Source organism: Dasypus novemcinctus, chromosome 1, assembly GCF_030445035.2.
Source record: "Dasypus novemcinctus isolate mDasNov1 chromosome 1, mDasNov1.1.hap2, whole genome shotgun sequence".
NCBI classification, from domain to species: Eukaryota; Metazoa; Chordata; class Mammalia; order Cingulata; family Dasypodidae; genus Dasypus; species Dasypus novemcinctus.
In genome coordinates, this window is record NC_080673.1 from 153,884,549 (window position 1) to 153,910,215 (window position 25,667).

The window sequence follows — 25,667 nt, forward strand, 5'->3', positions numbered from 1 at the left end:
GCACCAGCCTCTTAATTTGACCATTGTTTCTACAGGAAGCTGAATTCACAGCCACAGCACAAGGGGTGTGGGCTGCGCTGAGAACACGCTGACCTTCCTGCCCCTGGTTCCCTTTTCTTATCCTCCCCTTTGCAGTCACTTCTTCTACTGAGTGTAGCCACTGGATTCCTGGTTCCTACCAAGAAGGAAACTCAGGAGTGTGGCCTCTTCAATGTGCTGGAGCTGAAGCCCTGAATTTGACTATTAAATAGCCATGTGGCCATGGGAAAGTTACATAGTATCTCTGAAACAAAGTAATAAATTTCATTCTCCTTGGTTCTTGGGGACTCTTAAGTGATGTATTAGGTATCTGTTTTATAAGTAGTAGAGCAGTACAAAAGGTAGAAATTGTGGTGCTCCTCATAGAGTCAATGAGTCAGATGGGGCTTTAGAGATCACCTAATGTCAACCCTCCTTCACTGTGTGCCAGACACTGTTCTAAGCAATTTACAAGTATTAAGCCATTTAATCTTCAGAGCAGCCCTGTGGGGTAGGTACTATTAGTACGTTATTTTACAAATGTGGAACAGAGAGGTTAAGTGATTTGCCCAGGGTCACATAGGAAGTGATACAGTTGCCATTCAAGCCAGGCAGTCAGGCTCCAGAACACTTTGTTAGCCACTGCTTATTAAACCAAGCTTCCTCCATGAGCCCTTGTGTGTGCCCCTCTGAGAGCCCTTGACAGAGGATTACAATTGCTTGTCTTAGTCAAAAAGAAGCTCCTGGAAGGCAGAGACTATACCTCCTTCATATACACCCTCACATGCGTGCATGGTGCCTGCTGCAGAGTTGGAGCTGAGAAAATATTTGTTGAATTAATAAATAAATGTTCTCTGGGGAGATGGACAATTCTGACACACTTATTGTGTTTTTCCTTTTTTTCCTGGATAATCCATGATTATTTCCTTTAATCATTCCCAGTAAAAGATTGTTTGGCATTTTTCACGGTCTTCATTGCTCTCCTTTGCACATTCTCCACTTCAGCAACAGCCCATCAAAAGTGAACTGCCTGGGCCTGGACATGAACACCATCCTCCAGAAATTCTGACCCGCCTCTGATGGAACGGGACCATCCTCTCCTCCCTCCACCGTATACCCTACCGTTGAGGACTCTTTCCTTAGGAGCCCACCCAGCTCCTGGTCCATTTATATGCCAGCGGTTCTGGACCCACAGGACCTTACCAGTGGTTTAGGCAGGTAAGCCACTGAATTCGTTAAACATTTTTGGTAGCTGTGGTGGTAGTAAACAGTGAAAGGGATTCAAGGGAAGAAAAGGGGTAATCATGAGGAGGGTGTTGGGACAGGAAATTGCATCTTCTAATCTGGAGAACTGATCAATTTTGTTTCATGGCATGACTACAATCACCTTTCTTGTAAGGAAGCAGGATCATTGATCTCACAAATTGCATTATACTTAAGGGGATAATGGGACAAGATGTTTGAATTGGGACAAAAATGCTTGTAGTGTGTCGGCTGAGCTCCTCAATTTGGGAGGACTCTACCCTTTTTACTCACGAACCGAAATACGTGGACGAAAACCAGGGCTTTAATTTTTAGCTGTTTTGTTTGGAGATCACTTTGGGAAACTGGACGCTCCACTGAATACGTACATACTTCGTTCTCGGAGTCAGGCCCTCGCCTGCGGCCCGCAGAGCCGCCCGCTGCCCGGACCGCTGCACCCCCCCTGCCCCCGGGAGCCGGAGGGTGGGGCCGCGAGGGCGAGCGCGCCGAGGAGGCGTGGGCAGGCGCCAGGAAGGCGGCCTGGGAGCGCCGCCGCCGCCACGTGCGCGCGCCCGCCCGCCCGCGTTCCCGGGAAGTCTCGCGATGTCTTAGCCGGCTGCTCCCGCTGCGGGTGGCTCCGGCTGTTGCTGTGGTTGCCTGAGTTGCTGCTGCGGCGGCCGCGGCGGCGGTGCTGGTGGAGGTGTCCGCCCCGGGGCGGATGTTGACATTGTGTTGTTGTTATTGCTGATGGTAATGGCGGCGGCGGCGGCGCCCGCGACCCCGTCTCTCCTGTAGCCGGAGCCGACAGCCACGAGCGAGCTCAGCGGCCTCTGAGCCGGCACCAGCGACTCCCCTCAGCCTCTGCCGCCTCGCCGGCCCAGACGCCCGCCGCAGCCCCAGGAGCTGGGGGCCTCGGAGGCGCGGGATGGCGGATTTCGACGAGATCTACGAGGAGGAGGAGGACGAGGAGCGGGCCCTGGAGGAGCAGCTGCTCAAGTACTCGCCGGACCCGGTGGTGGTCCGCGGCTCCGGTCACGTCACCGTGTAAGGCCCGGAAGAGGGTGAGGGTGAGGACGGGAGGTGCAGGGCGGGGGTGGGCCCCTGGCTGTCCTCGGGAGCCCTCTTTCCCGGTGCCCGACTTCTGTTGGGGGCCTTTGGGAAGAGTAGGCGACCAGGAAGTGAGAACTTGCTTTATTTTCATTTGTTTAGGTCTCCCAAGTGGGGACAGAAATTGCCCTTCCTCCTCCCCACACACCCCTTTTTAACAGGCGCCACAGGCCCGGGCGAAGTGACGGATCCCAGTAGGAAAGGCTTTTTTTGTTGTTCTAGGGTCTGTCCTTCGGGCCACCGTTCAGCTTTGGTGGAAGCACACGTATTTAAGAGGTGCCTGACCCTTGTTTTCTCACCCATTCACCCTGTGGTTCTCTCTCCTCGTCTGTGCCTTTGAGCCTAGTGACATATGGCTCCGAGGCCAGGTCTGGGCCGTTTAAGACCCCGGTGACAATCAGTAATGAAGTTTGCTGTCGTTGTGTTTGTGTCTCACACCTACCCACGGTCTTCCAAGTTTTTTACAGAGTTTAGTTTCTGCAGAACCAGTGCCACGTTCCTGTTAATTGTGATAAAATATCGTAAAGGAACATAAAGTAAAAATATCCAGGAGGATGTACTGTTTATAACTCATTTTTTAAAAATCTGCGTCATGGGCACATTACCCTGCTCTGGTTGCCGAGAGGGCTTCCTGTTATCTAAGTCCCTCCTTTGGGCATGAACTCTAGGAGGGCCTCTTCACTTGATGAGGTTTCCTGTAAGTACCAGTAGGAACATTTAAAAGTCTCTTGATATTAATAAGGAACGCAAGCTTTCTGAAAGTTCATGACTAATAAAGGAATGCGAAGACTTAAACCAAATAATGAGCTGTCCGGAAGCAGGAAGTTTTGTAATGTTTCTCTGAGAGGTTCGAATTTTGTACAAATGGAAGTGGTAATGCTCTTTTTCATTTTAGATCTCTTGTTCAGATCATAGATCAAACTTTCATACTTGTCAGATATCTCTGTACCTCACCTTTTCAATAAAATAAAAGGACCAGCAAGTCTGAGAATGTTTGGAACCGATACATAATATTTTTGATCGAGGGTGAGTGGGATGTACTGTGAAAAACTTTAGTGGAACAGCAAGATTTCTCATACAAGATTGTCAGCAAAATCCTTGTATTTCTCAATGTATGATATAACCAACCATATTGTTGTTTGGATATGCTTATGTAATGCTTTGATTTCTTTAGCAACTGTTAGTTTATATTCAGGTGACTAACAGGGTAAAAACACTGCATAATTGCTATCATTGGAATGAGAAGACAATGGAATTTATTCACTGCAATAACAGTTACTTAAGTGTTTTAACTGTCATCTCTAGCTGAATTAATAAATATAACCAAATGTCATAGATAATAAATTTTTAAAAATATGTATATGCCACAGAACTTTTTAAAGTCTTATGACCTGTCATTTAGTTTTTGATTTGACTCTTATGACCTTTTTATATTGTTTTAAACCTGAGGAGTATACAGGTGCTTAAAGAAGGAATTGTCAAACTTTTTCATGCTATCTGCCCTTTCCCTGCTCCTTCATTCCTCCTGTCAAACAATGACTGGCAAGTTTGTTATTTAAAAGTGTCCAGCTACATTTGGAGAAGAAAAACTAAGTACTTTGTTGAGTAAATTGAAAATATAATGGGCCAAGTGCCCAGCAGCAAATAGATGATAGGTAAATTTGATTGTAGCTGGCTCCTGAGAGAGAGTAACAGGGTGGGAGAGAATTATTAGTGGTTCTCAGTCTTAGATGCCCATTGGAAATACCTGGGCAGCTTTAAAAAATATTCTCCTTGGGCCCACCGCATGCCATTTGAAGGCCAAATGGCTGAGAGGGGCCCAGGCATCCATATTGTTTAAAAAGTCCCACAGTCCAGTTTGTAACTGGGACTGAAAACCACTATTCTAGAACATAAGGAGGAAATATATACTACTAATAAATGTTTTCTACATTGGAAGTTAATATTTCTGTTATCTCCCTCAGTCACTTCCCTTTTCTCCTGATTATCTCAGTTCTAGGCTCTGGGTTCAAATTTATTGAATTTGTGCCTCTGGTTAAGATGGGGATAGTTATAGTCTCTAACTTTGAAGATCATTAAGGATTAAATGAGACAGTGCTTGCAAAGAAGCCATCACAGCATGTGGTACTATGCTCAGTAAAGGTTGCCTTTGTTGATTATCCTCCCCAGAAATAGTTTCTATTTTGAGAAACAAAAGTGACTACTAAAAAATAAGGACAACTATATATATATATTTTTTGAAGGTTTATTTATGTAGTTTTCCCTCTTCCCCTCCTTCTGTCCTGCTATTTTTGCTGTCTGTGTTGTCTTCTCTTCTCATTTTCTCTCCTCTAGGATTCACTGGGATTCGATCCTAGGGACCTCTCATGTGGAAAGAGGTTCCCTGTCAGTTGTGCAACCTTAGTTCCTGGTCCCTGCTGTGCTTCACCTTGACTTGTCCCCTTGTCTCTCTTTTGATGCATCATCATCTTGCTGCATGACTCACTTGCGCGGGGCTCTGGCTCACCACATGGCACTCGAGCGGACACAGGCATGCTTTCTCTTCTTTTTCACCAGGAGGCCCCAGGGATTGAACCCAGGTCCTCCCATATGGTAGGCAGAAGCTCTATCACTTGAGCCACATCTGCTTCCCCAGAACTATTTTTAAACCTAACATTGATACACTTTTGTTCTCTTTTTCTGTTTGTGAACAGCTGTATCAGCTTAAATTACTGTATGATAAGAAATAGTAAGGATCTTTCTGCAAGACCTAAGCATACATATGCATACATGGAGTTTGGTAATAGTAATACAAAATTTTATTTTACATGACTTTGTCATGCATAATTCATAGGTGTATTATACCAGTGGGTAGTTCATTTGGCACTTATAAAGGTTTTTGAAATTGGTGCTTAATTTGTTGCTCTGACTGTTGAGCACTTTCAGTTTTTCTTGTCTTTAAATATAAACTTTTAAAACAGTCCTAGTGTTCTTCACAGAGTTTACTTTGGAATAGGCCTTTGCTGTTAAATATTTTCTACTCCTCCCTTCCACTCCCCCACTTTAATGTTACAGTATTACTCTTATTTTAGAAACCCCTGTATTCTCATATGATATGATTGTTGTATCATTGTGGTGATGTGAGAAAGTGAGTTACCTTTCTACTACACATGTCTAGGCTAGTTTGGGACATAATCAGATTTTTGTAACATAAGGAGGCAAAATGTCTAATTCGGCTAAGCAAAGTCTATTTTAATGTGTTTTTTCTACAGACATTTTCATATTGACTCTAGTCAGATTTTACTTTGCATTTCCATCATGGTTAATATTCTTTTTTGATGATCTTCTGAATGAACATAATAATTTTCTTCCATTGTTAGATTTGGGTGTAGCAGTAAAGGAAGAAGATGGTAACTCCAACAAATCTTGTACAGAAACATATTTTGAAGAAAAGTGATATTGGAAGGAAGGGAGGGAAACGATACATTATATTGCTAATATTGTATAATTATACAATCTGTATATATCTGTAACTTAAAAGACTTGAGTTCACAATTCATTTAAAAGTAGACTTCCTGTTTTTGTAGAGCCTGACTAGATGACTTTTCAGAGTGACTAGTCTTATTATGTAATTAAGATGTGGGAAAAAGTGAGTGATTTATTAGATAGTGTTCACCAGACTGGCTAGTATTGTAAAATTATGTAGTTCTTTACCCCTCAGAATAAATTTGTGCAAAATATATTGATTTTTGTTGAGAATGTTCATATTTCACAGTGATGATAACTCTTAAGGAATGTGCTAATCCAAAACATTAGCTTTTAAAATTAGTTTTAGGTCACTACTTTCTAGTTAGTATATCACCATAACTGATAATATTTTCTCCTTTCTCATTTCATGCCTCTCCTATATCAGAGTTAAATTTGGGGCTTTCCTAGAGCATTCATAATCTTTGACTTCTAATTTAAGCCCTGTAATAGAGCCAAGTTATTTTGCTGGACTGAAACACTATGTGAATTTTCAAATTTAAATATGGTAAAACTGAAACTTCACTATCATAGTCCTCATTTCTTCAAGAAAGTTTACCCAGTAAGAAGTTTTAGTAGTTGGTCCAACTAAAATGCTTAACTTTTTTTCATATTAATTACCAAAGATGTTCAATGTTATAGTATATATCAAATTAATTTTCTTTCAAATTATAAGGAGTAAAAAATCTCTAGGGAAAAATGTTAAAGATGACAGTTTGTTTCTAATGTTATTTTCTTCTAATTGCCCCAAATTATCATGTCTTGGTGTATTCTCTTCTGAGGTATAATCTTGCTATCTCTACAAGTAGTTCCTCAGTCTTCACCGGTTTTTATGGTTCTGTTAGACATCACTCTCTTTGCTTGTCTTCATTTTAAGTATGTTGTGGAAAATTAAAAGCTTTGGAAGTGTGACTTGAAATGAAAAAGTTTAGAAATTGCTTTGGAGTACAATATGATCTTCATATAGGAGACATCACAAGAACACCTCAGTGTTTATTGGCCTTCCAAATGGTAGAGTTAATAACACTTTGTCTTGATATGCAGCAGTATTTCAAGACTACTGTCAAATGCTGTGGTTATTAATAACAAACTGGGACATGATTTGCCTAAATGACAGAATCATTTTAATTAAACAATTGCGTGCATGTTTTAAAATTTTATGACTCCCTCTTCCATTCTCCCACCTAGCATAATATGTAAGGCATATTTCACTTTTAAAGACTAAATCTTTAGTTTTGAGATTTTTGAAGACCTTGTTCTTTTTTTCAGAAGACTGTAAAGTACCTTGAGGTTAGCACCTGTGCTTATTAGTCTTTATTTCTCCACTATTTAATATAGTGTCTGGAGTATAAGTTCTGAAAAATTCTCTAAATAAAGTAATTGCTTACCTCTTTGGATCTTGCCACATCTGCCAGAGGAATCACCATTTTCTTCCTGCTGCACCTAACAAAGGAAAACAATATTTTAAAATAGAATTCTTAAAAATCATATTCAAAAGATTAAAAATTTAAACAATTTTTAAATTATTTGAACTTGTCATCTTACATTAGACATTTTTCCCTAGAGATTTTTCTTACTCCTTATAATTTTTTCTACAAAAGTTTATTCTTAAATGTACAATAGGCTCCAAGACAAAACTTTGTTCTAGCTTCAGGGGACAAAAGATGTTATGGTAGGGAATCGGATGCTTAAACAGGAATGAAAGCAAGGGTCATTATGGCCTCGGGCACAATAAGGAGCAGCGACTTTTGGCTAGGTTTCTTAATTCCACCGGTGGCCAGAGGGCTCTTCCCGGCAGCCTTGGCTTTCAGCTCTTCGAATTTTTTCTGTTCTTCTTTTTGTTTCTCCTTGAAAGCCTTGTCTTCCTCATCCATTTCTTTGGCCTACTTCTTGGGCTGCTTCAAGGACTGCTTCTTACCACCTTCACGGCTGGACATGGCGCCTACCTCCTTATAATTTGAAAGGAAATTAATTTGATATATACTATAACATTGAACATCTTTGGTAATTAATATGAAAAAAAGTTAAGCATTTTAGTTGGACCAACTACTAAAACTTCTTACTGGGTAAACTTTCTTGAAGAAATGAGGACTATGATAGTGAAGTTTCAGTTTTACCATATTTAAATTTGAAAATTCACATGGTGTTTCAGTCTAGGCAATTCAGTGTTGGATTTCGACCAACCAAGAGATGTGAAATTAATTACTCCCTAACATTTTATGCAACTAGCTAAGTGTAATACAGAGACTAAATGCTGATAAATAAATTACATTGAATTATTGATGATAATTTATCAAACACTATCATTTTAAGTAATAACATTGTTCTAATAATATTACTCTAAGAATAATACTTTTAATTTGAAAGCTGCTCTTGAGTTCCTAAATGGTTAAAAGGCCACGACACAGGACCAACTGTATACTCAGAAGGGAATCTTTTAAGTCTTCACCTTATGTATACTTGGCTTAGTTTTCTAATCTACTGAAAAGCTACTCAAGATTTCATTCTCTATTGAATTAAACTTTAAATATAACATGTATCCACAGATAAGTCATCTGTCCTTGCTAGTATCTTCTGTATAGGTATTTTTTGTGATTATTCATTATTTGTTTCAGAATCCATTTATAAAACAGATTGTATACCAATCTGTTTAAGCATGTTTAAGCATCCTAAATCCTAAATTTCTAAACTTGCCCAAGTGTCAGAATCACTAAGAGCACTTGTTAAAAATACAGATTTTAGTTTTTTACCCTTGACCTCCCCAACCAGGATCTTTAGGGGCAGGGTCTAGGAATTTTATTTTTTTATTTTTGTTTTTAAGGAGGTACTGGGGATCAAACCTGGGACCTCATACTTGGGAAGCAGGTGTTGAAGCACTTGAGCTACATTTGTTCCTCTGGGAATTTTATTTTTAATATGTGCTTATGAAATTCTTATATCAAACACATTGGAAAGTCATGGGTTATACTGTGGAAATATCGTGGTCTTTGAAACCAAGTAGGTCATTTCCAATCCTCAGACACGTCCTAATCATAGGCAAATTAACCTTTCTGAACTTCAGTTTTCCCATCTGCAAAAGGGGATTGTATCTGCCTCATCAGTTAGGTGTGAGAGTCAGAAATAATATATATAATGAATACATGATCGACATTTAATAAATTAACTTATCGTGTACTTTGATGTTTATCCTTGCATGCACATTTTTGTTACTCTTTACCATTTTCCTGCAAACTTTCCTACTTTAAAACAACATCCTGATTATAATAGAAATTTAGCTGCTTGGCTAGGGGAATGATTTAATCAAAATCAAATATCACTCTTGGTACACAGTGAGGTCCTTAGGGGCCAGTAAGATATGCTGGGATTTGAGGACCTTTTCTAGATGGCACTTTCTTTTGAATTGTGCATTTGTGGGCTGTTGCATCCTGTTTACTTGTCTCTCTTCTATTTGATTGATCAGCTGTAGCTTGGAAGTAAAATAATCTTTATTAGAAGTAAGAGAAATTAGTTCTAAATGCTAGATTTAGATGCTTGAATCTTTGTATTTGGGTAGTATGATAGTCATATTGTTTGCTTAGAGTATTTTTTGATTATTACCTCTTAATGAGGTTTTCTGATAAGGAACACATATTTATTAAATTCCCATTTTATTCCAGCTATTATGTGAGACTCTTGGTATATAGTGGTGAATGAAATACACAGTCCCCCTCATGGAGTATACAACTAATTGACAAAGATTATTATGAAGGAGAGCAGTAAAGTGATGTGATTGAAAATAATGTGATTAGAGAGGTTAAATGAAAAGTAATGAGAGTCCTGTGAAGGGGACTCTTGGTCTGGAAAACAGCAGGTGTCAAGACACTGAAGCCAGAGTGAGCTTAGCTTTCTTTCCTGAGGAACTGAAAGGATACTTCTGTATCATGGCAGGAATGTAGTGAAGGAAAGGGATAGTGCCTTGAAATGAGGTTGGAGAACTCAAGTAGGAGCCAGAAAGAATATAGAGGAATTAGAGTGAACCTGGAGGTAGGAAGCTGTTGGCGGCAGTCTACGTGAACCATGGTAGTGGCCTGGGCTAGGGTGGTGATCTTTAGATAAAGAAGGTACTGCAGTTCTGGCTGTAGGACATCAAATTTCACAACTTTGCTACAAGGCCTGAAAAAACATAGCATTGACCATTTTTGCCATCTGATTCTACAGGTTTTTTTGTTTGTTTTTGGCTTTGTGAATGGTGAGGTCAGAGAATCTTAATGTTGCCTGGGGACTGTCTTAATGGCATACCTGCACTTCCTGTTTTGTTGCTAAAGGGCAGCTAGCATGCCAGGAGAACATTATGTGCCAGAAATGGAGAGGGGCATTCCCACATGATCATAGATTTTGAAGTGAGGAGCTGCATAAAGTGGCACCTTTAGCTACAGAATGTGCGGTAAACAATGATCTGTATTCACTAGATATGAGGAAAAGATTCTGCTTTTTATATTTTGTGTTTCAAACTGAATTGGACCCATAAGGGCTAAAATTTTCTCATAAGGACCCTGAAAAGTCCCTCCCCTCACTTGAGCACTTTGCTATCCTAACATCTAGTAAATGAAGTTCATTTAGTGTAGAGTTGGTTGGGCTTCGGGATAACCTCCCTGTGTTTTTTTGATAGATAAGAGTGAGTGTGTTTTTGTGCTTGTGTGTGTATAAATAAAATCAGCTCCTGCCAGATGACTTTTTAAAAATTCTCTTTGAATGTGCGTTATAATAATGCAGTCCTTGATTAGTCTAGTGTAGGAGTTCCTATGTACCCAGCCTCCTTCTTTTGCCCTTTCTAAACTACTCAATTGTAAATGTTACTTGAAATTAATATTTTTGATAGTCTATACTATAAACCAGTCCAACCTTATGTCTTAAATAACAATTTATCATTATTGTTCTTGCTCATAAGATTTGTGTATAAAGAATATTTAAAAATATATAAAAATTGGTTTATCATTTTTGCTAATAGGATTTATGTAAGTATGAATAATATTTTAAAATATATAAAAATTTAAAAGTATAAAAAAACCTGTTTTTCCTAATCTGGAACAGATAATTTAAAGCAATTGAATTGGATCAGTTGAATCTCTATCATCCAAGGTTAATACTATGAATTTTACAGGATACATTTACATAATGTATCCATACTTAACCGTTTAACAATAAATTTAATAGTCTTTTAATAATTGAAAATATCTTAAGAGTTGAAAGTTTGTAAAATGCTAATAGCAGACTGTTACAGGAGTGTGCATAGTGTTGAGGTTTATGATAGCGTGAATTTAATATATGATTTAAGTAAGTTTTTTATTTTACTAGCTTCTTGAATAAGATAGTACTTTCAGAGCATCAGCTGAAATAGCTAAGAATTGATCCCATACGGAAATGTACTGTCTTCATCTGCCATCTGTATAACCCATGTGTTCAGTTTCAGTCTGAAATTTCTACTTCATATGTTCATAGGTCTTATCACATCTTTAGGAAGGCAAAATTTTGTAAATCTATAGATTTGGACAGGTAACGTGTCTCAGAATCTGAAATGTAAAAACTGAATTAATAATCTCACCCCCAAATCAGCTTCCTTCCCATTCTCAGTTGATGGCAGATCCAGCATCCTGTTTAAGGCCGAAATCTTTGAGACATCCTTGATAGCTCTCATTCTGTTACTACATCTGCACTGTCAAGGAATCTGTTGGCTTTATCTTCAAAATATATTGAAAATCTGACCACTTTTGGCCACTCAAGTCTGGTATGGGACACCACTGTCTCTCCCGCAGCTTGCCCTTAATAATTCTCCCTGCATCTACTTTTCCCTCTCACCTTTTACAGTCTTCTTGGTACATCTGCCATAGTGATTCTTTTAACACATAAATCAGCTCATATCTCTTTTCTGTATAAAGCCCCTTAAAAGCTCCCCAACTCCTTCAGAGTTAATGTCCTTTTAATGACTTACAAATGCCCTACCATATCTGACCCATTCTTATTTCTCTGATTTCTTTCCTACTAGTTTTTTTACTTGCTTGCCTATATTAGCCAATTGGTCTCCTTTCTACTTCTTCATGGCTCCAATGTATCTTAGCTTCAATTTTACCCATTCTTTTCTTTCAGCTCCTATGCCTGTTACCAATTATTGTCATTTATTCAGATACCCCAAATGAGATAATATTGTCCAAGTTAGGCAATGCTGTTGGGCCTTGCCATTCCATATGTGGCTAGCCAACCCAGGGATTAGCTGTTCTTAAAGTGGATACTTATTTGTGGTCTAATTAGCCTGTATATAGGGAGTTCCTAACCAGAAACTCAGAATTACAGAATAACTTTCTAGTATACATGGTTTTGATCTTTGTAGTATTTTCAGAATTGATGTATTATATATTTTAATTAATCTAATGTACTTGTAATATATCTATAATGTTTTAAACTTTCACTGTTAAAAATAACACTGCTTCAGCAGCAAGGAAAATAAACACAAAGATACTTTTGGCTAAGGCTAAAACAAGTTGAAGCAGTAAAATTCTTGTAGTTCTGTATTTAAAAAACAAAATTAACCATGAGTTCAAATCATATCTTAGTTCAAAATGATAACTTAGCAGTGAATTCTAAAAAATATATGGGACAGAGAAGACTTAAAAATGGAAGTAAAAAGACCTGGGTATTAAATGGATTTAAGCTATGGAAAAGTTTGAAATGAATTCAAGAAAACTATTAATTAGTGAACCAAAAACTCCCTGTTTAGTTATAAGGTATCTAGATAATACAAAATAAATGTTTCAAATAGAAAAAAATAGTGTATTGTATATTATTATATGCTTTTAGAATATTTACTTAGCAACTACTGTACATCCATTGAAAAATAGCTCCTATTTAAGAAACAGCAAATGAAGCAAACGATCTTTAATAACCCTTTCTCCAAAATAACACTGCAGAATACTACATTATTTATTAATATATCTGTGCCAATGTGATTATTTCCTTCTGATGCATTTCTAAAGTAGAATTACTGTGTCAAAGAGTATGAATATATATATTTTTATTTATTAGAATATTAATGCTATAAATCAAATCAATGGACTCATAAAAATAATATCAAGACAGTTAAAAGGCACTTCATAAAATAAAGGTAATGACTTAATAACCTTGAAACTCCTGTGATATGAATATTTTTAAGACTTTTAACATATTAATACAATTTATAAGGTTTTTTTCTTTCCAGGTTAGATCATGCTTTATATATAGTTTTGTGTTTTCTTTTCCCTTTATAGGACATTATATGCACTTTTCATGTTGTTAAGGACTTTGCAAACTTGATTTTTTTAATGGCTTCTAATGTTCTGTTATATTGAGAAGCCATAATTTACTTGATCATTGGCCTAATGTTATTTTGTTTTTCTTTTTTGTAAATAAAGCTTCAGTGAACTTGTTGATTCTAAAATTTTATCCACATCTCATATTATTTTTATATTCCTAAATGAGAAATTACTATAACAAAAGTAGAAATATTTTTAAGGCCAAATGATTTCTGGTATGTCTGTAATAATTTATAGTTCCACTGACAATAAATGATATTTTTCATCTTAAGAACTTCTTGCCAACAAAGAATAATTTTTAGTTTTATCTTATTTTGTAGTCCCTTAGATAACTGTATTAAGATGTTAGCCAGCATCTCTTAAAACTAGTAAATACTTCTTCCAGCTTTTTGGATTAATAGAATACTTTTTTAGATTATTAGAGTTTGAAGGGAGTTTAGCTTCCTACCCAACACAGGAATCTGCTCTTCTTTCAAACAAAGATCATGATTTTATGCATGAAATTTGTTTTTTTCCATTACTGTCCAAGGCTAATTTTATTTTGCTTAGAATGAATTATTTTTTACCATGTTTAAAAACTTTAGTATACAATTCTACAACTTCTCTTAAAAAAAAAACAAAAGAAAACTTTAGTATAAACCTATAGGAACACAGCGAATAAAAGGAATAATTTAGAAAGCTGTCAGTTTCAACTAAAAAGTAGATCCCATTTTAATTGCTAAGAACCTCCACCTCCTTATAGACTAAGTTAAGGGATAAAAAAACCTAGAATGAAGGTAGTATTAAAACTGAGCAACTTACGTTAAAACCCTGAAGATGATTTTTCCCCCCAATTATTCTATTGACAGACATGAAATGAGGCTTTTCTTATCCATCTAATAAATGAGATGGTCTTGTTAAAACTACCTAACAGGAGTGGGTGTAGCTCAAGCGGTTGAGTCCTACTTTCCACATGGGAGGTCCCAGGTTTGGTCCCTGGTACCGCCTTTAAAAAAAAACAACAAAAAACAAGCGAACAAACCATAAAACCAACTCAGGAATGCTGATGTAACTCAGTGGTTGAGTGCTGGCTTCTCACATACGAGGTCCTGGGCTCATTCTAAAGCCCCAGTACCATAAAAACTGTCTAACAGTATTGCTTTGGTTGGTCTAGATTTTTTTCAAAAAAGGTTTTGCAGAAATGAAATTCATAACAAAGGAGACATTTGCTGTGGCTTATATGCCACATATAACATGCCATACTGTGATGCTCAAGTTCTTAGCCAGAAGAAAGTATGCTGCATGAAGGAATACCTGCTGAAAACAGGTGTTTTCAGCTACTCTGATGGAAGAGCAGTCTCATCTGTAAAGAAGTGAGGGTTAAAGCCTGGATATAGTTAGTGGATTGAATAATGAATGGGAGGTGAAGTAAAGGTAGTGAATGTAGACTAGTCCTTGAAGACATTGGATTAGGAAGGAAAGAAGATGGATACCATCATACATTGAGAGAGAGGAAAATAGGGGTTCAAATTCTTGGGTTGGGTAGACTTGTGCAAGTTTATAGGCTATGTGTAAGGAGCTAGTAGAGAGGGAGAAATATGATGAATTACAAAGGAGACTGGAGAAGATAAAATCAGGAGCAAATGATTAGCTTTGGAAAGCTTTCCTCTGTTGAGAAAAATAGTGCTTTAGTTTGCTAAAGACTGTCAAGGCAATATATTAGAAATGGGTTGGTTTTTTTCAAGGGAACTTATTAACTTGTAAGCTTACAGTTCTGAGGCTGAGAAAAATGTCCAAATCAAAGCATTATCAGTAGACACTTTCTCCCTGAGCTACAGCTGTGGGTGACTAGGCACATGGCAGGGCACAGTGGCCGTGTTTGCTGATGTTTGCCTTCTCCTCCAGGCTTTATTGCTTTCAGCTTCTGGCTGTTGCTAGCTTTCTCTCTATTCCTGTAGTTTTTCTCTCTCTTGGGTTCCATTGATTTTAGCTTCTGGCTTTTGGGACTTCGTCTCTCAGCTCCTAGGAGTTTTTCTCCGTCTCTGCATGCTTCTCCCATTTACAAAGTACTCTCTCCTTATTCAGACCCACCTGGGTCACAGAATCTTATCAAAGACCCTTAACTGAAGTAATTTTATCAACACATTCTACCTTCAGTGAGTTTACATGCCCAGGAATGGGCTAGCTCTGGAGTCTTGAGGACATGATCCAACTTCAAACTGTCACAAATAGTAAAGGCAATCAAAACATACAGGTAAATTCTGGAAATTAAGAATCCTAACTCTTGTAGGCGTTAAGGGCTATGAGTATTTAAAAAAAAAAAAAAAAAAGTGGGTTGTGATAATGTTGAGCATATAAGCAGAGGAGCAGCAACTATGAAGCATGGAAAAGGGAGCTGATTAGGAATGAATAAGGATTGCTATAATATTAATCTAACCAAAGTTAGAAACAATGTATTTTCAATGTTTATATTGAAATGTTTATATTTTTCAGTAGCTCCAGGCAATGGGAATGGAAGTGAAGAAAGTAAATAGTTCTATTGTACCTGTGTTGGCAAAAGACACTAGATATGCCCAAAATAAAGGGTGTTTATCAGAGTATGGTCAAAATGATTGACCACATAGTTCTGATAAATAAGGAGGGAAGTGAAGTCATAGGGAGCTGACAGAGTGAAAAACCAGGGAGAGGTGGGAACAGTATGTTATACCAGAGCCAAAAACAGACTTGGTGAGGGTAGAAGAAATGAAGTGATTGATGGTAGTGGTAAGAGGAAGATTTTTTTTTTTAAGATTTTATTTATTTATTTATTTCTCTTTCCTCCCCCTCCCCACCCTGATTGTCTCTTCTCTGTGTCTATTTGCTGCGTCTTGTTTCTTTGTCCGCTTCTGTTGTCAGCGGCGCTGGAATCTGTGTCTCTTTTTGTTGTGTGAGGGAGATTTTATAGTACAGATTTTCAAAAGTGGTATAGTCCCAAGTGATGACAGTACCCAGAATATTTCACAGTGAATGAGTTGCTGAATTAGGGGGATATGAATTTCTTTAGAATAGATGAGGTCAGGTAGGCTCTGGTGCTGAATACTGAATTAAGACACAGTGGAGAGGAAAACTGAAGTGGGTGTCAGCATCCTTAGAGAGAGTGAAGATTTATAAAAAGAGTTCTCACACCAGGCTTGAGACTGCTATCTTTAGAAAGTCTTGCTCACAATGTAGTCCCTTTGCTGCTATCTGGGAACTGGAATTTCCATAGGGTTCCCAGAATTTCCAGAACTGATGAGTGGCTCACTCTGCTTAAAATGTTTGTGTAAACAATGTGGTTTTTGCTGCATACCTGCTTTCCTTCTGGGCATCTGGAATTTTGGTGATAGGCATAGGGTGCCTATATGACCAGCCTCTAATACAAATTTTTGGTACTGAGTCTCTAAGGTGCTTCTCAGGTAGGAAACGTTTGTCACATCACAACTCATTGCTGAAGGAATTAAGCATGCCCTTTGTATCTTCATTGGGGGGAGGACTCATGGAAGCTTATACCTGGTTCCCCTGGGCTTCACCCCATCTACCTTTTCCTTTTTCTGTGCTGATTTTGCTTTGAATGCGTTCTCTGTAATGAGTCTTATCTGTGAGTACAGTTATATACTAAGTTATGTGAGTCCTCCTAGTGAATCATCTAACCTGGGGTGGTTTTGAGGACCTCCAATTTAAAGGGAGTGATTTGGAAGGATGAAAATGAACAAGGTGAAATAACCAGAAAGCATGAGTATCAGAGGAAGAGAGATTGTAGAACAGTAGTGTGAAAGTTTGCAGTGAGGAGTTAGTGGAATCTAGACATTTCTTCTGGTTCAGAAATTGATTAATTTATTTGATAAATTTTCATTGAGTACTTACTGTTTATCAAGCATCAGGCCAGACATTTGGAGTATAAAGACAATTAAGATGTGTACCTGTCCATAAATGGCTCATTGTTTAGTAGGGTAGGGAGTTAGGCTTGTAAACATAATTATATTAATACTATGATAAGGACTATAAAAGAGACTGTAATTAAGTATGGGGACATGGAAGATGGAGTCTGGAGAATGAGCTATAGTTGAGAATTTCTAAGGAAAGAATGTTGTTTCAGCAGGTTTTTGGTTAAAGTGACAAATAGAGGTTTTTCTCTGGTTTATTGGACTTAACCACAGTCAGCGAACAGGGAGGTGAAGAAGGTCAGCCACCATACCAGGGAGCCAAGAGTGCCTACAACTGCAAGCAGGAGAATTGTATCCATCATCCATGTGGAATCTAAGCCCCCTCTCAATATAGAGGTGGAGTGGACATAACCATCCCAGGGTCCACAGGATGGAGGAGTAGAGTATGGATTAGAGTGGATTTACTGATGATATTCTACTATGGAACTATTGTGATTAGTAATGGAGGAAATTGTAGCATTAATGTGGAGAAAGTGGCCACACTAGCTGCTGAGGGTAGGGAGAAGGAAGAAGAGATATGATGTGGGGGCATTTTCAGGACTTGGAGTTGTTTTGGGTGGTACTGCAGGGACAGATGCTGGACAATGTATCCTGCCATGGCCACTGGGTAGACTGGGGGAGAGTGTAAACTACAATGTAAACCATTATTCATATGGTGCAGAGCTTCCAAAATGTATTCACCAAATGCATTGTTCCCATCATGATGAAAGAGATTGTTGATGTGGGAGGGGTGGGGGGTATATGGGAACCTCTTATATTTTATGTAACATTTTTAAAAAATAGGAAAAAAAAGAAATAGAGGTTTTTGTTTTTCTATTTCATTTTAGAGAAGATATAAAGGGGCATCTTGGTAGCAGATTAGGGGTTCCAAAGGAAAGTATTGAAAGAAAAGGGCAAAACTGTTGGATGAAGATGAGGGTGCAGGGTAGCATTGATTGGAGTAGTTTACACTTCTGAGTAATGGCTGTAGACTGTGGAAATGGAAGTGGACAGATGGATATGACTAAAACAAACTTGTTTCAAGATTGCATTTAGAATTTAGATGTAAAGTTACATGAACTTTCAAAATAATTTTAAATTAGATAAAAGCAAAATTGGCTTGTACAATATTTCTTGGGGAAAAAAATTCTATAAAAGCCTATTATAGGACTTCATGAACTGGTAATAGAAAGTGCTCAGTATTTGTGGTTTGAATGAGTTTTATTTTCTCCAAGTGCTACTAGACTAATACGTTGTTAAGGAGTGAAATAGGTTGTTAAGTTAAATGTATCTTTTATTTTCTTGTCATATTTGCCATTCTTTAAAAACAGTTTATACATTTTATCAATTTTAAAGCCATAGAATATTTTAACTATGAAATCAAGAAAAGATCTTTTAGGTGATAGGAAAAGTCATGGATATAGCAAATGCCTAAGTTTTCTTTCATAACATCTATTGGATTGACAATTAAATAGATATTGAATGATACCTAAGGCAGTTTTTGGTAACATTTTGTCAATTGTCACTTCATTTTTTATTTCTTCTCTCTCTCTTTTCTTCTACTTCCCCACTCTTTTCCTTAATATTTTCCTTCTTTCAGTTATTGGCTGTGTATGTTGAGGACACATAAAATTCAGTCATTGCTTCTCTCTACCAGTAACATTTACAGCTAGGAAAAATTGCTGTCCCTTCTTTTAAAATAATATGAAGTTAGTTTTTAAAGATATAGGTAAGGTTCAAATGCCATCTATTCTTTTGTTTATATACTGCTGATTAATTAACGTTTAGCTTCTTACCATAGAAAAGTAATTATTCAACTGCTAAAATAACTGCTTGTAGATTTCATAAATTGCTTACTGCAATGTATGGTCTTAAACATCCATTGCTACTCTGTATACGAAGCTGCATTCTAGTTCTTGACCTTTGATTAAGTTAAGAAATGATTATTTCTTTCCCCCAATAACTACATATAACATTTTCTTTTCTTTTCTTTTTAAATAGGTTTGGTCTGAGCAACAAATTTGAATCAGAATTCCCTTCCTCATTAACTGGAAAAGTGAGTGTCCGTCAATTATTTAGATTCTGTTTATATATTTTAAAACTAAAGTCTTTTGCTAACAAATTAGAAAAAAATAGTTATTCTTATAAGACAGGTTTACTGACATTAATAATGTAGTGTTGAAATTTCTTAAATTTTTTCTTTAGGTAGCTCCCGAAGAATTTAAAGCCAGCATCAACAGAGTTAACAGTTGTCTTAAGAAGAACCTTCCTGTTAATGTACGTTGGCTACTTTGTGGCTGCCTTTGTTGCTGCTGCACATTAGGTTGCAGTATGTGGCCAGTTATTTGCCTCAGTAAAAGAGTAAGTTGAATTATATATTTTAATTTCAATTTAGAAGTAGAAAAGCAAGTCTTTCGTTATTTTATCTGTTTTTAATTTTTTGTATTGAATCAAGGACACTATCATGAGTACTGTTTTAGTTTGCCAAAGGGCTGCTGATACAAAATACCTGAAAATATGTTGGCTTTTATAAAGGGGATTTTTTTTGGGTGCAAGTTTACCGTTCCAAGGTTGTGAAAAGTCCAAACGGAGGCCAGAGAGTCTTTCTCACAGAAGTCAGCTACTTTTGATGCTGGCATGTTGTCAGGTAATGAAGCACCATGCCACTGATCTCTGCTGAGGTCTCAGCCCTTCCCTCTGCTCCGTGGGCTCAGACACTTGGGGTGTTGTGCTTAAGCCATCCTCTCTTACATTGCAGATACAGAATCAAATATACCAACTTTCTTTTTCTGTGTCTATCCATGTGAGTCTATTTATATCAGACCTAGCAAGGAAGACCAATCTAAAGTCCTAAAGCAGACCTATCAAGTAATCTAATCAAAGGCCCCTCAACTGAATTTAATGCCAAGGGACCACACCCAGAGGAATATATTAATTTACAAACATAATATTTCTCTTTTTGAGATTCATAAAGTAATTTCAGACAGCCACAAAGGATTAAGTAAATTGTGGTACATCCACATGTTATTATATAGGCATTTAGACATTTTATTTTTTAAATTCAGTTTCAATATAGAAGATTACTTAAGAACAAAGAGTAGACTATAGTTTTGTCTGGATATTCATCAATGGTGATAGAGTGTAGTGATAGAAAATTTTGAGTTCAACTCTACCACTTAAGTGTGACTCTCATGTTTCATAACCTCTTTAAACCTTAGTTTACTCATCTCTAAAATGGCAATAATCACCTACTTACTTTGAATAGGATTGCTGTAAGGATAGAATATTTGTAAAGCTCAAAGTAAATTAAGTAAAGCACAAAATTTGTAAGTAGTTCAAAGGAGGAGGTTAATAAGTATTGCTTTAGCATTATTACTGTTTTAGTTTCCTGGCTGCTAAAAATACCATGCAGTGGGTTGGTATCAACAGTGGGAATTTATTGGGTCATTATTTTGAGGCTAGGAGAAGTCCCAAATCAAGGCATTATCAAGATGATGCTTTCTCCCTGAGGACTGGCGTTCTGGTGCTGGCTGCCACTGATTCCTTATCCTTGGCTTTTCTGTTACGTGGCAGTACACATGGCAACCTTTCCTGGTTTTTTGGTTTCTTTGACTTCCAGCTTCTGACTTCTTCCTATAGCTTTCTCTCTTTCTGTGGTCTACCCTCTAGAGTCTTCAGTAGAAGGATTAAGACCCATCATGATTCAATTGGGCCACACCTTAAACTGAAGTAACCTCATTTAAAGGTCCTATTTACAGTGGACTCACAGTCACAAGAATGGATTAAGTTTGAGAACATGTTTCTCTGGGGTATGTTCTAAGCCACAATTACTAATATGTAAGCTTAATATCTATAGAACAGGGGTTCTTAACCTGTTTTTTATTCCACGGACCCCTTTGCCAGTCAGGTGAAAACTGTGGACCCCTTCTCATAATGTAGTGGCAGATAGTTTTATGACACTCAACATCGGAGGTTGGAGAAAATAAAAATAAGTTGACTTTTTTCAATTCAAGCTCATGGACCCCTTGAAATCTTTCCATGGATCCCTGGTTAAGAACCCCTGCTATACAAGAAATGAAATGGTTACAATGGTTATCTTACTTGGCAGGATTGTAAGGATTTCTCCCCCCCACCAACCTCTCTTCTTTCTTCTCTGCTTCCCTCCCTTCTTACAAGCTTTCTGTAATGGATACATAGGGATTCTCTGACCAAAAAATTAATTTAAAGAGTCATAATTTTGATTGCTTCTAATTAAAGAATTCCCAGGATATTGGTAGAGATCTGGCAATTTAATGTAGATTGAATACATTACATTTTTACTAAAGTTTTTTTATATATATATATATACAAATGGTAATCATATAACATGATACTGTTAAGTTGAAATTGAATGGTTTTGTGTGGCTACATTTTATTTTGTCTCCAGATGATGGTAAGAAGTATGTTTATCCATACATATGTTGATGGACATTTGAGTTGTTTCTAGTATGGACCAATTATAAATAGAGCTGCTATGAGTATTCTTGTTCAAGTCTTTGTAGAGACATACATTTCCTTTCTTTTTTTTTTTTTTAAAGATTATTTATTATTTATTTATTTATTTCTCTCCCCCCAACCCCCACCCCGGTTGTCTGTTCTCTGTGTCTGTTTGCTGCATCTTCTTTGTCTGCTTCTGTTGTCAGCAGCATGGGAATCTGTGTTTCTTTTTTGTTGTGTCATCTTGTTGTGTCAGCTCTCAGTGTTGGCGGTGCCATTCTTAGGCAGGCTGCACTTTCTTTCGCGCTGGGCGGCTCTCCTTACGGGGTGCACTCCTTGTGCATGGGGCTCCCCTATGCGGGGACACCCCTGGTGGCACAGCACTCCTTGCGCGTATCAACACTGCACGTGGGCCAGCTCCACGCGGGTCAAGGAGGCCCAGGGTTTGAACCGCGGACCTCCCATGTGGTTGACGGACGCCCTAACCACTGGGCCAAGTCCGCTTCCCCACTTTCTTTTCTCTTGGTTAAATTCCTAAAGTGGAATGGCTTAATCATATGATACAAGTATGGTTAACTTTTTAAGAAACTGACAATGTTTTCCAAAGTCGTGGTGGTATTATTTTATATACCAGCAAAGTGTGATGGAGTTGGTTCTGTTACATTCTTACCAACATTTAATATGGTTAATCTTTGAAGTTTTAGCCATTCTAGTAGATGTGTAGTATTATCATTGTGGTTTTAATTTTCTTTTCCTTAGGTTCATGATGTTGAGCATCTTTTCATACATATTTGCTGTTTATAATTTTTGTGAATTCAAATTTTTTGTCTGTTTTAATTGTGTTGTTTTCTTGTTGAATTTTAAGGATTCTTTATATATTCTAGATGCAAGCCTTTTTTCAAGTATATACGTTGCAAAGATTTCTCACAGTTGGTGGTTTATTTTTTCATTTCCCTTACAGTTTTTTCAAGAGCAGAAGTTTTTATTTTTATGAAGTCTAATATATCCATTTGTTCTTTTATGAATGTGCTTTTAGTGTTTCATCTAGTCATTCTTTTCTTAAGTCCAGGTCAGAAAGACATTCTACTATGCTTTCTATAAATTTTATAGTTTTAGATTTTGTGTTTAGGTCCATGATCTATTTTGAGTTAATTTTTTAATGTGGTACAATGTATGGGTTAAAATTCATTCTTTTGCATACAGATATCCAATTAATTGTTCCAGTACATTTGTTATAAAGACTGTCATTTGTTGAATTACCTTTGTACCTTTGTTGGAAATCATTTGTCCATACATGTGTAGGTTTATTTCTTGACTCTCTTTTGTTTCGTGGATCTGTCTGTCTATCTTGATTCCAGCATCACACAGTTTTGAGTTCTTTAGCTTCGTAAGTCTTGAAATCTGGTAATGTTGGTTCTCCACCTTTGTACTTTGTTTTCAAAATTTTATTTGCTCTTCTAGGTTGCTGTATTTCTCATGAATTTGTCAGTTTGTACAAAAAAAAAAAGAAAATCCCACTGGGATTTTGGTTTAGATTGCATAGACTTGATTGATCAATTTAGGGGAATTTGCATTTTAAAAATACTTAATCTTCTGGGGAGCAGATGTAGCTTAAATGGTTGAGTACCTCCTTCCCATGTATGAGATCCCAGGTTCGATCCTCAGTACCTCCTAAAACCAAAACAAACAAACATGCGGTGCAGCAGTGCTCCAAAATGTATTCATCAAATTCATGAATGTGCTACGATGATGAAAGAGGTTGTTGATATGGGAGGAGTGGGGGTGTGGGGTATGTGGAAACCTCTTATTTTTTTTAATGTAACGTTTTTTGTGATCTATGTATCTTAAAAAAAATACAATAAAAAATAAATAAATGCTCAAACAAACAAACGAAAAAACCAATTCTTATTGGGGAGTGCATGTAGCTCGGTGGTTGAGTGCCTGCTTCTAATGTACGAGGTCCTGGGTACTCCTAAAAAAAAATATATATATATATATTTAAATCTTCTGACCCATGAACACATGTGTTTCTCCATTTACTTCAGTCTTTCGAATTTTTTACAAATAATGTCTGTAGTTTTTAGTTTATGGTTCTTGTATGTGTCTTTTGTCAGATTTATCCATTAGTATCTTTTTTTTTTTTTTAAAAGATTTATTTTTATTTATTTAATTCCCCTCCCCTCCCCCGGTTGTCTGTTTTCTGTGTCTCCTTGCTGCGTCTTGTTTCTTGTTTCTTTGTCCGCTTCTGTTGTGGTCAGCGGCACGCGAAGTGTGGGCGGCGCCATTCCTGGGCAGGCTGCTCCCTCCTTCGCGCTGGGCGGCTCTCCTTATGGGTGCACTCCTTGCGCGTGGGGCTCCCCTACGCGCGGGACCCCCTGTGTGGGGCGGCACTCCTTGCGCGCATCAGCACTGCGCATGGGCCAGCTCCACACGGGTCAAGGAGGCCCGGGGCTTGAACCGCGGACCTCCCATGTGGTAGACGGTCGCCCTAACCACTGGGCCAAAGTCCGTTTCCCTATCCATTAGTATTTTTATGCTACTTTAAATGCTATGTATATTTTTTATTTCAATTTTTTATTTTTTCCCTGCTAGTGTATAACCTTTCTAAACTCAACTATTATTTCTAGGAGCTCTTTTGTAAATACCATTGGATTTTCTTCATAGATATTAATATCATCTGCACATAAAGACAGTTTTACTTTTCCCTTTCTAATCTAGATTCTTTTTATTTTTTGGTGCCTTGTTGCATTGACTGGAATCACTAAAAACAAAACAAAACAAAAAATTGATTGGAAGTGATGAAACGGATGTCTTGTATTATTCCTGATCTTAGGGGAAAAGCATTCAGACTTTCATCATTGAGTATCATGTTAGTTGTAGGATTTTTTGGTAAATGCCCCCTATCTACATGAGGAAGTTTAATTCTACTAGTTTGTTGAGAGTTTTTAAAATCAGGAATAGATTTTGGATTTTGTCAAATGCTTTTTCTGCCTCTAAAGATATGATTGTATGTTTTTTTTCTTTTTAGTTTGGAAATATTTTAAATTATATTGAATTTTTGAATGTTAAACCAACCTTGCTTTCCTGGGATGAACCCCACTTGGTCATGTGTATTTTTCTTTTCATATTTTTGTTAGATTTGATAGACAACAAGAACAAAGACAAAGTTTGTTTAGAATTCGTTTATCAATGTTTGTGAAGAATGTTTTTCTGTGGTCTTCTTTTCTCATGTCTTTGGCTTTGGCATCATAAATGAGTTGGGAAATATTCTCTCTTTTTCAATTTTCTGCAAGAGTTTGGGCAGAATATGTATTTCTTTTTTAAAGTTTGGTAGAATTCTTTAAAGAACAGCTTATTGATACTCTTTTTAATTTTTTTATCTTCTCTAATTTTGAATGGCTTCTTTAACTATGTCTTCTTGCTTTTATGATTTTTTTTTTTAAAGGACAGTGTTTAGTATGGGGCTAATTATCTCCCACTACTGAGACAAGACCCTCCTGGGTCCTCTATTCAATGGCCTCTGAATTATTAAATTTTCTAGTGTGGCTGGTGGAAACAGGCACTCTCCTGGACCTTTGTGAGCACTAGCACTATTATTCTAATCCTTTTTCGTAGATCTTTGCTGGGCGTCTGAGAGTTTCTTTACATGCATGTGCTGCTCAGTATTCATCTTAGTACTTAGCAGGGACTTTCTGCAGATCTCTAGTTCATTCTCCATGTAACTTTTTCCTTTCTGGTAGTCTGTGCTTTGACTTCTAGCTGCCATAGTCTAACTGCCTCAGATTCGCAGCTCTGTCACTTTTAATTCAGGGCATCTGCTGGGCTTTACACCTAGGTTCCTCCTCCATTTGCTGTGTCTTGGAAGCTCTCTTAAGTTAATAAACTGAGAAATTGTGGTCCTCATCTCATTTGTTTTCTGTCTCTGAGATTACTGTATTTCATTGCCTGAATGTCCACTGTCTTGAAATGTTTTTCATATATTTTCCCTCGTTTTTTGGTTGTTTCATGCTGGCTGGCAAATCTGGTTCCTATTTACTGCATCTTGGCTTGAAAATGGAAGTCTAAATGTCTTCTCTAT

At 37.4% G+C, this 25,667-nt stretch overlaps 1 protein-coding gene across 1 annotated transcript in view; it reads left to right on the forward strand.

Annotated features, from left to right (window-relative positions):
- The first annotated feature begins 1,842 nt into the window (after positions 1-1,842).
- Positions 1,843-25,667, forward strand: part of CHIC2 (cysteine rich hydrophobic domain 2) — a 45,573-nt gene continuing 21,748 nt past the window's right edge. The window contains exons 1-3 of the mRNA XM_004460605.3: positions 1,843-2,304; positions 19,115-19,169; positions 19,319-19,474. Coding sequence (XP_004460662.1) covers positions 2,186-2,304; positions 19,115-19,169; positions 19,319-19,474 — 330 coding nt within the window. The 5' untranslated portion in view covers positions 1,843-2,185. The remainder of the gene's footprint in view (positions 2,305-19,114; positions 19,170-19,318; positions 19,475-25,667) is intronic.